Raw genomic sequence first — 15,049 nt, forward strand, 5'->3', positions numbered from 1 at the left:
AAATATAATTACTTCCAGCTGCCAACTTCTGACGCTAAGTTCAGCACTACAGCACCCCGCGACTTCTGCAACATCAGTCAGAACTTCACTTCTGAAGGTACGTCGGACAAGCTTTCTCGCGCCTGCGGCGCTGATGCCGAGTCAATCATCATCACCGGCGGCCTTCACCCACTTGCGCTCATCCGTAGTTGCGGTTGAACGGTCCTGGCTATGCACATCGACTTACACGAGACAACAGATACTGATGATAGTGAATTTGCTACGGTCGCTACTGCTCCCACAGAAACATCTGCGATGTTATTTACTCAAGGCACATTGCCGTAAGGCATGAGAAAGCTATGATCCGCCACGACTGAGTTAGCATGAGCGCCGCAGGTGTGAGACGGTGTCCGACACAGCGGTCGCCAAATCGGCAGTCAGTGCCCGCTGCTTCACCTATTTTATCACACCAGTAGCCAGCGTCCGAGCGCAAAAAAACAACCCCACTCCGCAACGCCGGCACGCCTAAGGACGAACGCCTGCATAAAGGCCTCCTCCGTAGTGCCTAGACAGTCATATTTTAAGGAGCAAAAGCCCCCAGATTTTCTCTCTCGCATCTGCTCTTACGCCTGCGCACAAGCAGCTGGCGATCCCTCAAATTAACGTCTCGTCGGCGGGTGCACACCGTGGCGAGTCAAGATGGCCATGGCTTCATGAATGCAGTCTTCCTGCACGTTTCACACTAGAGGCTGCATAATCTGGCAATAAATTGTGGAGTTCACTTTATTAATCAAGGGCAAAAGTTTGCTGACACAGCTGTCTGACATCATACAAAAGAAAAAAAGTTAAGCCTAGAGTTCAAACTTTTTAACTTACGGAGCATGGTATCACACATACACCGGTGAGTCGGGGTGGCACTTTCTAGCTGCTCTTCATACAAATGCACAAATCTTCTTGTAGACCAAAAATTTCATTGAGGCCTTTTAAGCAAATTAGTTTCAGAGATGCGTTTGCTCCCCTTTGCCTGCGCTCTTAATGGTAGTGTCGTGCCATCGTGGGCAACACTATCAGCTGCAGCGACGGAGAGGACGCGAAAGCTTCACAGGTTTCGCTTCGTACTGCTGATGTGAAGATATCGTTTACATGGCATGAAACCGTATATTTGGTTTCAGACTCTCAAATACAACAAAAGTAAATCCTTTTGAAATATATATTAATGTTTGCAAATTGCCTGATATGTCGTAAAATCTTACGGTCCATTCCATGTAAATAGATATCTGCTGCCAACTGTACTTATTTGCATAAACCGTCAAATTCTATATAACAATATTTCGATATAACAAAGTGACAATTTTACAGGCTCCATCATATCGACGATTACTAGTACTATACGCAACTGACAGTTGTGTGCATTTTATTAACCCTTAATTTTGCCTGTTGCCATATGCGTTTGCAAGTCTCTGCAGTAATCATGTAACAGTCGCTAAAATAAGGAGCATAAAAAAAAAGGTTGCGTAAGGGGAGGAACTTTATTAAGCAACGAGAACGGAATATGTGCATCAGGAAAAGCCAGACTGACAAAAAGACGCTTATGCTGTCTGCACACACCAAGCGGTAGCAGAATACATAACCTAAACGTATACAACCAAAGCAGAAAAATTTTCATATCTGACTGCGTTGTTGCCCACTGAATCTGGAAGGGAATGTCCAATGTGATTTCCACACCATTAAATCTGGCAAGAAATTGTGGAGTTCATTTCATTAATCAAGGGCAAAAGTTTGTTGACACAGCTGTCTGACACCATACAAAAGAAAAAAGTTAAGCCTAGAGTTCAAATTTTTCTATTTACACATACACCGGTGAGTCAGGATGGCACTTTCTAGCTGCTCTTCGTACAAATGCACAACAAATCTTGTAGACCAAAAATTTCATTGAGGCCTTTTAAGTAAATCCAGGCAAGCACACAGAAACAGCTGGTACATACACGTCTATTAGTAGAAGAATTAAGGAAAAGCTTTAACTCCAGTTTTAAATGCAGCGGAGAAAAGAAATGCTGCCAGAGGTGATTCAAACGTAGCACTGAACCTGAAAAAAACCAGCTGTGAAAAACACATTTCCCAAATAGCTTAAGATTGAATCGATTACATTACATGGCTGCACAATGCGGCTGAGAGGCGGGACCAATTCACAACAATTACCCCATAGCTCTAGTGTCACATCCTTTGGTTTTTCCAATGTGCTACTTTTCAACTAATTAGTTGCTGCTCATCAACATGCAGTTTTCGCATAGTGGCAAGAGAACAGGGGCAATAAGGGGGAAAAAAAGATTTGAAGCACTCACGGGCCAAAAGTTCTCTAGCACACATTAGCACAGCTCGTATGACGTCCCCATCACAAAGCATTTCTTTCTTAACACTATTTCTGTGATGGTGCTCGGTTATTCTCCCCCTTCCACCCCCTACCCGACCCCACCCCCACTGGCAACACAGGGTCACTCAGTCAGTTCACTTCACAAAATTCATCTCAGTCCACATCTTCTCGGTCCTGCAAGGCTAGGAGCCAAAGCTGCGCTAATCCCAGTTGAGCGCCTTTCGAAGACACCTCAGTAGTCTACCAATGCCTTGGACGATGACCACGACGATGACGATGTTGTCGGTGGTCGTGACCGGTAGTAATCTTGCGGTGGAGACCGTGACCTTGATCGGCTTCTGGACAGATAGTAACCGCAACTAGATTAGAAGCAATATGAAATTTACTGTTTTAGGAGTTAAAAATAAAGAACATCGCCATTGACCTAATAATGCTTACGTCCACTTCCTAGATTGCAACCAAATCTTTATCGCTCTCTTAGCTCACATATTAATGGCTATCTCGCTTTGTCTGCATCATTATCAGACTATACAATATGGTCGCAACCTAGCTTGCAATAAAGCCACAACTTGAACATTTCTGCACTGTCACAAAAGAAAGTACAATAGGATGCATTAGGCTGTCATGTAAACATTAAAATATGCTGTAGATGACAACTATATGCCTCTTGCAGCTGCAATCTTATACTAAGTCTTATACTAAGTGGGTGTTCCTTATAAAGGTGCACCGTACTACTGGAGAGGCAGTGCTCCAAATAAAAATCTACAGTCACCACAGATCCACGACTTCCACCCACCTTCGTCGTGAGTAGTAAGCTGGATTTCTTGTGTGCTCTGGAGGGGTGGGCACGTATGACGACTCGCCTGGGGGGCGGGGTTCAGGGCTTAGACTTTGGCTTCGCGAGCGGCTGCCAGAGCGACTGGAGTAGCCGTCACGGCCGTCTCGGCTTCCATCGGGTTCGTAGTCATAGTCGTCCCTTTCCTTGTGCCTCTTCTCCCGTTCCCTAGGTGGCAGCATCGCAAAAACTAAGTCAGCCCGTGGACACAGGCTCGCAGTGAAAGCAGCATCATATGCACTCCAACTGCAGCAACCTCCAGTTTACTCCATAAAATGAAAGAAGCTTAACAGAACTCCCTGAAAGTTGAAGGGACACTGACGGAAAATATCAAGCAGAGTTAGGTCAATAGACTATTCATCTGGCAGTCTATCATCACCTCCTGTGTTACAATATATAGAACTTCGTTATGTAGACAATTGCCACTGAAGTTCCAGCTACTGATCCTCAATTTAAATCTCCCACAGCAAAAAATTGCCCGAGTTGACACTGACGCCCACATGACCTGGCTCTTTGTGGCTCTCTGTGAATCGGCCAGTACTGATGTCATGTGGCAGCTACGGCAGTCCAAGCTACTAGGCAGCACCACTCAGGGTTTCCCATTTTCACCATTTTCTCACTTACAGAAGCTTAATCTTTCAATTCAGCTTGACTTAGTACTTTTCCTAGTATCCTGTTAAGGGCACCAACATGACTGCTGAATTATCAGTATAAGGGGGAACGTGTGGGTACAAACACTGTAAGCAATATATAGGAAAGGCCAGGAACCTCTGCCAAAGCAAGTTGCCAATGACTTGCAATGGCCAAGAGATGCGTTGATCAAATAAGTAGATATGTGAGGTATGCAAATGTGTGTTGATGTAGATCTAATGAATTGACTAATTATATCCTGCTGATTTTCTCGACATATGGTATTTCTTACTACTTCCCAGCCACCCAGACAAAATTCCTTCTGACCCATCAAAAAACCCAGCACTATCAGTTTCAATTTCCAAGACTTGAGTGGCTTTTTTCCCCCACTGTGAATCTCTCCTAACTACAGATGAAGCTCCATATAGTGAACATGAATCTATATCACCAGTGAACACGGCATATTACATGAAATGAACATGGAAGTCAATTAAAATTTTTTTTTCACTATCAGCATGCAATAAATGTACACTTACAACATACATGTGGATATATAAAGACATTTTCTTTGTTGTTGTGACTGTTATTACTATGTTGCACTATATAACTTGTACGCATCTCCTTTGTAGCTGTCATGCTAGTCTGATCAATGCCCAAATGTTCCCTTTGATAAATCTTCCTATATAGATCATGATGCCTAGGCTATCTAAATTACATTGACGTTTGTCTTCAATTGCTTAACCTATGTATCCTGCCAAGCAGGTGTTCGGAGGTCAGTTCCAGCCATGAAAAACACGACCACACGAGCACACGAAAATTGAATATATCTTTCAGCTACTAGCATGCACACAATCTTCTCTATGCCTTCTTTTTGATATGACAGCGACAGAAGTGCATAATTAGGAATGACCGGGCCTTAAAAGTCTGGAAATCATTCACACACGGCTTTTCACTCTGCTACCAGCACCACAGCCCTCGATTCTCCAGAGCAAAAGTGCAGCCCACTACACAATGGTACTCGACCGTAGTGTGACGAGGATGTTGTGCAAACATTCTAGTATGATGAGGTAACCACACTACATGATGGTGTACTGCAAGATACCGCTAGCCAAGACAATGTTTTGCAGACACAGCAGGTGTTTTTGGAGGATGCGTCAAAACTTACAACTCTTCTGCACAACTGGCATTGTCTCGAGCGCTTCAAAAGCTGTTGCAGGCACTATTCACCGACTGCAACATTTTGTTATAATGTACAGGCGCCGACAAAAGTGGCATACTCCCCGCAGCGGGAGCAACAGCAAACTGCATCGCAACACCATCTACAGGCAGCGTCTGGGATCGAGACAGCCAATGGGTGCCCTTTATTATCTGCAGGCATGTCGCTTGACTTGTGTCAATGTAGACGGCGTCGCGATGCAGTGTGCCGCTGCTCCGGCTCCCGCTGCGTGGAGTATACCACTTTTGTCGGCGCCTGTACATGAGGTTCGTTCAATTACTAAGATTCATTCAATTACTACCATCGTCTGATCAAGCTCATGGCCAAGCACTGCGGATGTGTTTTTAAAGATGCACTGGAAACACAGAAAAAAATACACTTGAGCTGAAGTGAAAATAGACTAAATTTGTTCACGTGCCAGGCCAATGAATTGGTGGTCGTGCCAAACGCATGACATAGCCTCCGCATAGCATGCACATAGCTGGCCGTGGACTTGGTACTCGACCGCAAAGGAGCATGCAATGCTACGCACTGACGCCACGCGAACCACATTAAATAGCAGTGCCATGAATCGTACAGCTTCCTACAAAAATCAATAGAAGGAACTCTGATGCTAGTGCCTACGCGAGCTACAAGTGTGGCAGTTCAGCCAGCACAGGAATGATGGACAGCGTAGGCAGATATGCCTGCACTTCATACTTCCAGCTTCAAACGGCCTCGTGGTGTTGCAAATTGCTCATTGTCAACAAAGGTGGTAGCTCAGAAATTGTGGTAGACAGTGTGCCATTAAAAAACAAAACGAAAAGCTGCAAGAATGTTCGAAGCAACAAGCACGTAGATTATACAAATCTATGCACTACCCCCGTCATTCGCACGGCAGCTTAACGATATCAGTCACAGGGTTCCCTCTAGTTTTTTTGTCAGAAGCTCTACGCCATGTTTAGCCTTTTAACACACAAAAAAACACAGCAACAGTATAAAATACATACGGACTGTTTTCGTAATCTTGTGGCTCAATGATTTCTTAAGCTGGTTTTTTTACCGTAAATACTATTTTCCTTCTTGCTTGTTCATATCACAATCTATCAAGTTTGTGCAAATTCACTTGCGCAAGCTTTTTACTCTGTCCGCTATGTGACGCTCGTGAAAAATACAGTCAACGACCAATTTTCCAGATGCCAGATTTTTTGGACATGCCTGATAATTCAGACGGCTTCTCGGCACCACCATTGTGTACGACATAGAGTCAGTGTATAAGAGCGTCTAAAATTTTGGAAGCTAAACCTTCCCCTCCGATTTTTGCTGTGACCGTAGGTCCGAAACGGCATGAATCGATGCCACCACCACCACGATTTTGATTATCTCGCCACCTCAAACCGCCGCTCTCGCACGTTGCAGCCGTAGCCACCACCGCAGCAATGCTACGTCTGGCTGCTTCGACGTTCGCTATTAAGCTTTTGACGTTCGGTGCTAGGCTTTTCATTGAAAGAATTCGCCATTGTCCGCAATGGCACCGACTCCATCTTTGTAATACTCGCCGTTGGCTTCGAAACTCAAAAAGCACGCGTTGAATAATGCCAGTTCACAAAAGTCAGCTTCAGCTCCATACAGCAGTGCTACGCGGTGAAGCATACGCGAAGTGTTGCGGTGGAGCATACCGAGAGTGGAAAGGGACAATTGTCACAGGACGCAGTATATGTATACCTTAATTATACATGCACGCCCCCACTGTCTTCCGTCACAGTACGAACACCGACATGTCTAATATTAAAGTCTACAGGCAGGTATTCGGAGCTTTCGCGGTAGTGCCTGTGGCGATTTGAGCCCTCCAGGGCGAGAAAGGCATGCATTCATTTTTTTGGATCGCGAAATTTTTCGGATGCTTTCGCAGGCCCTAGGGAGTCCAAAAAATCGAATATCGACTGTAAATGGGTTGGATGTGAAAGCTTTACCTATGTCTTTAATACTGCCTCTGTGTTTTTCGCGCGCTAAAAGGCTAAAATGCAATATTGGCATGCCCAAACTTGCATTCCTTCAAGTTATATTTCTATGCCATGATCCATGCACAGATCTAACGAACCTCATAACAGGCTCGCATGAAAGCCGAGTTTAAGAAGGAGCCAACCATTTTTAAAGTTTAGGATTCCCTTGATATCTTCAAGAACATCAATTTTGAGCCCCCTAAAAGGATGCCCTCTAATGCACCCTTACCCCCTCCTTCGGCAGTGAACGCATAAACTAAAATGCGGGGACGAGATGATGTGAAATGACAGCAGTGGTGGCAGCAGGCAGAGAGATGGGGGCATGGCTTCTGCACTTGGCACAGAGCTGTGGGCACAATTACCATCTCTGTCATCATTGGATCGGGGCCCGTCCAACGGGAGATTTTCGGCGAAGGAGGAGCAGTTCGAGAAAGACGCCGGACCTACCTCTGGCGAAGACGGAGGGCCATTCCCCGCAGTTCCTCAGCCCGATCCTGGTGGAGCAGAGAAAACAATGGGATGCAAGCATCAGATTAACTGACTGTGTCGTCGAGTGTTCGTACAGGTATGTCGATCAGGCACTCGCGAAGTGCCCGACCGACTGATCGAAATAAATAAATAAATTTTGAGGCGCTATGTGCCGAAAGTATGCGATTATGAGGCATGCCATAGTGCGGGAATTCAAGATTAATTCTCACTATCCAGGGTTCTTTTATGTGCATGTAAATCTAAATGCACAAGCATTTCTGCATTTTGCCTCCATCGAAATGCGGCTGCTCCGGCGGGGTAGAACCTGCGACATTGAGCTTAGCAGCTACCACAGTGGTCAAGTGTCCAACTGGTTGAATTTATAAGACTTAATATAACTGTTTGAACGAACTCCTCGCTTGATAGAGATGCTACTATCAAATGATTAAGCCGCCGAGCATTTCTACGGGGGTTGGTCAATTGGTTGAGCTGAATTGCACAATAGAAACCTTTTGATAGGTGGTGTCCAAAACATGATGCCTATTTTGTCATTATTTCCAAAGCCTGTTCTCGCACACCGTTGCCCCTGCTAAAGCTGGTAGCAGAGGGCGTCAACAAAGGCAAGCTGGCTACGGTGTGTGGTTTGAAGATGCACTGTAGTTTCAGCACAAAAGCCTCAAGAAAAAGTAAGATTTATTGCGCCTACCCGTCCTAGACGTTTTCAGGCAAGTGTTTACAGAGTTTAATCATGACTGACCACCATGCCCTTTGACACTGCATAGAAAAGCTCATGGAGGCTGCACGTCGCTCATATAAGCAGGAACAATCGCGTTATACAGAAAACCATGGCATCCAAGATCTCAATGCATCACATTGTATGCAACAGAGGGCAAAATGTAGCAATCACAGAGGGCCATGCGTGAAACTATTGCAGGTTTCAGCAACAAGTTGACCAACGAAATGGCTGCATACTGCTGCATGACCTTATTCTGCAAACAAGCAATTCCTTAACACAACGCCAAACCTTTATTCGATGTTACCAAAACTTGTGACATCACAGGAGGCCGGTGCAGAAACATCTAGCTGGCATCGCCACCTTCCTTTTGTTTATTTTTCGTCATTTCTGGCTTGCCAAACCTTCACCTGCAGGAAGAGGCTCACCGATTTCCAACTCCGATAGTGGTACAGTTGAACCCGGTTATACCAAACTTGCAAAAAAACGACCATCAGTTTGATATAAGCCTGCTAAAGAACTGGACATTGTAAAATCACATAAGAGCACTTTATTGATAAAACTAGCTTAGTTTCACATGAAATAGTCCTGTACCTGCTAGGGCAACTTTGCTGCCCTGCGACAGCGCGCACGTCTCCTCACTGCCTAAGAGTCGGAGCAGCTGAGGCCACAACCTTCCACATTCACGCAGAAGTGCTGGACATGTGCAAGTGCACCAATTGCCTCGGAGGATGTGGGAAAAGGATCGTCACTGCTTTCCTCATTGTGCCCGCTTTCACTTGTGCTCGGTACAATGTCGGCAATGTAGTTTTCGTTTTCCGGCTCTCCCGTGGTCGCGGCACCATCATTCACACTCACAAACTCATTGACTGTCGATTCGTCAAAGGCTTCCAGAAATTCTGACAGCTCGCTCCAAGCTTCAGCGACACTAGCAATGGCTTCGTCACACTCATAAGCATTTTCAGAGTAATCACAAGGCACACGGACGCTGGCACGTCTGAAGCAGTTTCGGATGAACCACTTGTACACGGCCGCCTCAATGTCTTATACACGGCCGTGCGTACACATCGGATGCCATGAGCACAGTGTCGTTTGTCCGCCCTAGCACCTAATCTCGCTTTTATTCTTCCAAGATTGTGCTGAGAGTGCACCTCAGAATCTTGTACGCTGTGGTGACATCAGACTTCTTACCGCGTTCGACTTGATTTATGGCTTCGAGCTACATGGGCCTGCCGCTTCGCGCTAGCCATCATGGCAACACCACAGGAGAAGGCCCACAAGTCACAAACACAATGAACGAGAAAAGCAGTGAGGCATCTTGCACAACAAGGCAACACGAGCATCTGATTGGCTGTATGAGGAAGCGCTGCGGACGGGCCAGGATCATATTTTGCAGGGGAAGTCGCCGACTCACTCGATGCGGCGCGGTCACGGCAGGGAGAGCAGGTGGACGGAGACGCGCCGTCGGGCTAAGCCACTTTTGGCACGTGTCGGTGGGTTTCCCCACCGCAACAAGGGAAAGCCAACTTCCAGGGCCACTTTTGCTCCATATGATGTTCAATATATTGGGAGTCGCTGATATTTTTGTTCAATGTAACCATAAATTTTGCTATATATACTCGTTGTAGCTATACCGTGTTCAGAAATTGTTCGATATACAGGATAACTTGATGCAAACGATTTCGATATAATCGGGTTCGACTGTATAGTAATCCTACACATCTCAAATTAGTGTGTATCCAGGGTTCTCCCTAGAAGTTTTTGAGGGTTGGACATATTGCGACCAGGGGGAGGGGAGGTTACACATGCAACTGAGCCTCTCTCACCATTTTGAATTGTAAATTCCCTAATTTTACATTTTGGATGTATTAACAAATCTAAGACAAGCCAGCAATGCAGTTTATCATGCCAAACTTCACTGGGACAAAGAAATGCGCAGCTTGCCGCTGTCAAAATGTGCCCGAAACACACGCCGGTGCTTCAAACTCGATTGAGGGCACCATGCACCGACTCTGACCGTTGCATAGTTCGATTTACTGAACGCCATTTTTGTTTTGAACGAAGCCTCCTTGCTGCCCCACGAAGTGGCGCTACTGGAAATCCCCGCTCATCATCATCGGTTCTGCCTGGTTCGATAGAGTAGCCGATAGAGTAGCAGTTCCGGTTTCAGCTTAGTAAGCCATGTCAAGACAATCCAGCAGCTGATTTGTTTCTTTCGCGCACGACACTGCGAGCAGGCGACGTTTTTCGTTTGTGCGACTGGTGTCGGCACGGTGGTGTTTGCTTCGTGTGCTGTGTCGAGGTTTCGGTGATCCAACGCGGCGTACGGAAACATCGCGTCAAGTGTCTAATGGCGCCGACAGTGCCCGCGCAGACTGCGCTGGGGAATGCCAGCAAGCGGGTGCCGGGAGGCCTAAGATTTGTCGCCTTCCGATGTGCTCCCTACCGACGCGGAAAATGCTCTGCCGTGACCTGCGCAGTGGTTGCATTGCGATTCCGGACACCGTCTCATTTGGCAGTTTCACAGGTGCTGACACTGCTGTACTGACATGCACAGAACTCGACGACGGCGAGATCATTCGTCAGGTTTCTGATGCACCGCCAGACGATGACGCACCATGTGCTACGCTGCCGTCGCAGGCAGAGCGTGCACAAGCAGTGACTGTGCTTTCAGCCGCCTATAGTGACCGTACGACCCTCTCCGAGATTCAGGCTTACCTGATTGTGCGTAAACGGAGCAGCGTGCAACGGCGCACTCACGACATCTTCAAGCCTACTGCAGAGCCCAAATAAGTGCGCGGAAATAAAGGATTTCTTTTTTTTTTCTTAATCTGCTTTTTCGGACACCTGTTTATTCGGACATTTCCGCAGTCCCCGTGAGGTCCGAATAAACGGTCGGCGACTCTATTGAATATAATGAACACATCCCCATTTCGACATTGGCTTCAGAGTATTGAAGTTCAACTTACTTGGCCTAAAGCTAAGCGGTACAACTAAGCCTGCTGCACATTCAATAGCACACTGTACTCAACCAGGAACAGGAAAACAGCGATAAGACAAGTTATCTCAGAGCGTGCTCACCCAGCGTTCCTGCTGAATCTTGTCCTGCTTCTCACGCTCAGCCCGCTTGTCGGCCTTGTCTGTGAAGCGGGGAGAAAATTAAACAAAAAGGGGAGAAAAAAATTAAGTTAGAGGCACGTGGCAAGAGGTGCTGTAGCACATAAAACAATGTCTTCAGAGATGCTCACACAAGACCTACACATATGCAGGGTGTTCCAGCTAACAGAGAATGTGTTGCAATGAGCGTAGTTATTTATTTTTTCGGTAACGGGTGTTACGCCGTGCAGTTGCATAATCCCGCTGTAGTTTTTTTGTAACATGTTCACTACGAGTAAAGCATGCAGGAAATAATTACACACCACATACTAGCATGCTGAAAACCGAATACCATTATTCAGGACAGAAGTTCCCCATTGAAACACACACACCTTATTTATTTGCTTAATCTAACTAGCCAAGTAATTATACAATGAAAGCTCATTAATTGGAAATTTCTTAATTCAAATTGACAAGATGATTAGAATTGCTCTGTTGGTCCATGCAAAGTCTTACGTATTTGAATAGAAAAACTCCTGCAAATTCAAACTCCAAGAACTGTGCAACAGTTATTTTGAACAAAGGCCCTCACTCTCATGGGCCACTCTTCAGGCAAGCCTGACCAAAGGTGAAATTTCGATGCGTCGCTAGCTACCTTAAATCACGTGCCGTAAAAATGGCAAAGAATGTTGGACACGTGGGAGCACGGCATGCATCACGCCTCCATAGCTCACGGTTCACCCTCGCATGTTTACCCTCGCACGCACAGAAAGACGCGCGAGGTGCATTCTTATCGCACTTGTATTTTATATGGAACCTGGGCTTTTTCTAGCACACGCTGATGGTGGAAAGATAAGAACTTTCCAATGTGAGCCCAGTGTGGGTGTTAACACGGTTTTGTGTGCCATATCGCACAATCGATCGGGCAGTATATTTAAAGGGGCCCTTTTTAGTTGGAACTTCGCTTTATTAGAATAAATTTCTGGTCCCCTCAGAGTATGAATTAACGAGATTCTACTATACAATAACTACTCCTGGTGGTGGAGGACTACTGATGACTGGGCACTGTCGATCCCATGCTAGCATCATTAAGGCCATTTACGTCAAATGTTTAGGGGCGGCTGAATATTTAGCCGATCAGTGCGCTGCGATCGGCCGCGATGTAGATTTTTAAAACCTTACAATAAATTACACGCTTTATGCGGAACATTAGATGCGTCAATGATCAGACGGACCTACTCTAACGACTCGGTATGTTTGTACAAAATCATCAAAATCGTTACAGGGTCCCTTTAAACCAAACAGCCTCTTAAACGGAACACCATCCTCATGGTTGGTTGGCTTTGTATTCATGCCATGCTCAAGCTTTGTCTTTCAGTAAATCGAACTCCTGATAAACGGAACCAATTTCCCTGGTCCCTTGAGGTGCCGTTTAAAGAAAGCTTACTGTACTAAGCTTATTTTTTCTTTTTGGGGCTTCCATTAACATTAACTGGGACACCTGTAGATTGAATGATTGGTGCTGAAGAAATAAAACAATGCAGAGCACTTACACTGCTTGTTGAGAGCAGCCTGCATCTTTCGTTTGAGCTTCTCCCTCAACGTGAGACCTCCCGTTCCTCCACCAGCTGCTGCACTGGCACCTGCTGGTGTCTAGAAACAAAGAACGGGCCACCAACATTCAGTCAGACAAGAGCACCCACCAGCAACATACACTGAAGTCACTCACGCCACTGGCACAAGCGCAGAACAAGCCACAAGCTTGAAAGAAGTATGAAAGGACCACCTGAAGCACAATCTTATTTCACCACTACAAACAGCAGCAGCTGTTACCCAACTTGGCTTTAATAATTTGTTTTTATGTCTAGCAGCAATTGCTTGTCACTATGACTACCTTGTAGCTACGGCAACGTCATGAGCAACTTGAAACCAGGTGCATGTATTTGTGAGTAGGGTATCTCTACTGTTAGCTGCAGCATAAGCATTCCACTTCATTTGCTTTTATTTCTGCTCCAAAACTGGCTTGCTACAGCACATGTATGTGATATGGTTAGAAAGATGCATCTATGTGGTGTGGTTAAACAATGGGATGTAATTTGAGTAAAAACTTACATTAGTATGGTAACGAATCAGTAATTGGTTTGATGAAGTATCTACTAATAATAACTTGTTTGAGAATATCAAGTACGCTACTTCAGGCTATGCAAGAAGTTTTCCATGCTTAAATCAAAATTTGACATATAAAACTCTGCACTCATGTTAAATGGAATCTCCTGCCTGGCACAATAATGCAGCAAGAAAACACGAATGAATTGCACGCTACAAAAATCTGATCATAAACTGGGTTTAAACAGCAATTGAAGTATAGCCCTGCAGTTTCAAAGTGCAAATGGGTTCGAGCTGTCACGTGCCAATGTTTAGAGAGACCTGCAATTGCACTGAAAAGATGGTTGTGGCAATTTAAGCCAGGTGTGAGCTGCGATACTATCACTTCACACTTTGCAAATATGTACAGTCACAAGGTAAAGTATGAAGACATCAGCAAAAAAAGAAAAATTAATTTCTTCAAGCACCATTGCACCAAGTGAATTTTTACAGAGTACTGAATCACTCGAACACGCACATATGGGTTGCATCACGACTTTAGTCTGCATGACTAAGCTCTGAATAAAAAAAAGAAGGGTCAACCAAGTGTCAATGCTAAAGAAGACAAGGTCAACATACACGCTTGTTCAAATGATTAAATGAATGAATTTTAATTATACGGCTCTATTCGGTCTGTTTTTCATGTTTATTATTATACTTATTTTGTACCTTAATCGTACCGTATTTGACAAGTGCCCTCCTTCCCATCGTGCATGGTGGTACACGTGCGTCAAAGCACCCTCCTTCCGCGTCATCTGACGGAAGACGTAGCAGTTAAGTTAGATGGCACTTGGCGGCGGCACGACAGAGGGTGACAGCGACACGTAGACTCACACCCCACCCTGTTTGTGAGTAATTACACTCGTTTTTTATTGTATTCTTGGTTGCCAATTATTGCTACGTGTTCTCAGCATGACGAGGCATCTAGTAATGACATCTAGTAATGACATCCACAAGTCACCTAACAGACCATTTTTTTTTTTCTCGTAGTGGTTACAAGATACCCAGAACCCACATACACCAACTATTTTGGTGTATGTGGGTTCTCCAACTAAGACCTTGTTTTCAAAAAAATTTATTTCACGCTGGATGGGGTCTCTAAAACTTTTGCTTGCGACTGTACATATTTGGGCATGAAGTACTACCTGCAGTCTTGTAACAGAAATGGCAAACAGAGGAGTCCAGAGCAAAAAAAGTTACCCAATAACTAATTAGGTCTTCACAAAAACAGGCGAGCACCATTTCTTGAGAAAAAGTTCAGCTGCTTTAGTTTGTTTCATTGTCCAGGGAACTTTTAAAAGCAACAAGACAGCGTCCGGCGTACATGACATCCCCTTTCTTGCTTACCACAACATCTTTCCAGTGGTCAAAAACATACCATTGAACAAACACATATACACAAGGGCATGATGACACACATTAAGAAAGTAAAGATAGCCAAATGTGACACAGACAGTTCTCCTACTAAGAGGAGGAAAGATACTTCCTTTAGTGACTATCCAAGAAAAACATTTATCTCCCCCAAAAAAGGCTTGAGAAAATGTTTTCACACTGGACGGCAGTTCCACATCAACATCAGCGAGGGCATGGTGAA

General features: G+C 45.1%; 1 protein-coding gene across 5 annotated transcripts in view; it reads right to left on the minus strand.

The window, feature by feature from the left end:
* Positions 1-736: 736 nt before the first annotated feature.
* The window catches only part of LOC142588259 (uncharacterized), a 59,593-nt gene continuing 45,280 nt past the window's right edge, over positions 737-15,049 (minus strand). For 2 of the 5 annotated variants that reach the window (XM_075699827.1, XM_075699825.1), the window contains exons 17-21: positions 12,864-12,963; positions 11,296-11,354; positions 7,461-7,507; positions 3,147-3,353; positions 737-2,709 (exon numbers count right to left, since the gene is read on the minus strand). In XM_075699827.1, coding sequence (XP_075555942.1) covers positions 2,583-2,709; positions 3,147-3,353; positions 7,461-7,507; positions 11,296-11,354; positions 12,864-12,963 — 540 coding nt within the window. In that variant the 3' untranslated portion in view covers positions 737-2,582. Of the gene's footprint in view, positions 2,710-3,146; positions 3,354-7,375; positions 7,508-11,295; positions 11,355-12,863; positions 12,964-15,049 lie in introns of those variants that run through there. The other 3 variants (XM_075699828.1, XR_012829695.1, XR_012829696.1) reach the window with 3 other exon arrangements.

This window comes from Dermacentor variabilis, chromosome 7 (genome assembly GCF_050947875.1).
Source record: "Dermacentor variabilis isolate Ectoservices chromosome 7, ASM5094787v1, whole genome shotgun sequence".
Lineage (NCBI taxonomy): Eukaryota > Metazoa > Arthropoda > Arachnida > Ixodida > Ixodidae > Dermacentor > Dermacentor variabilis.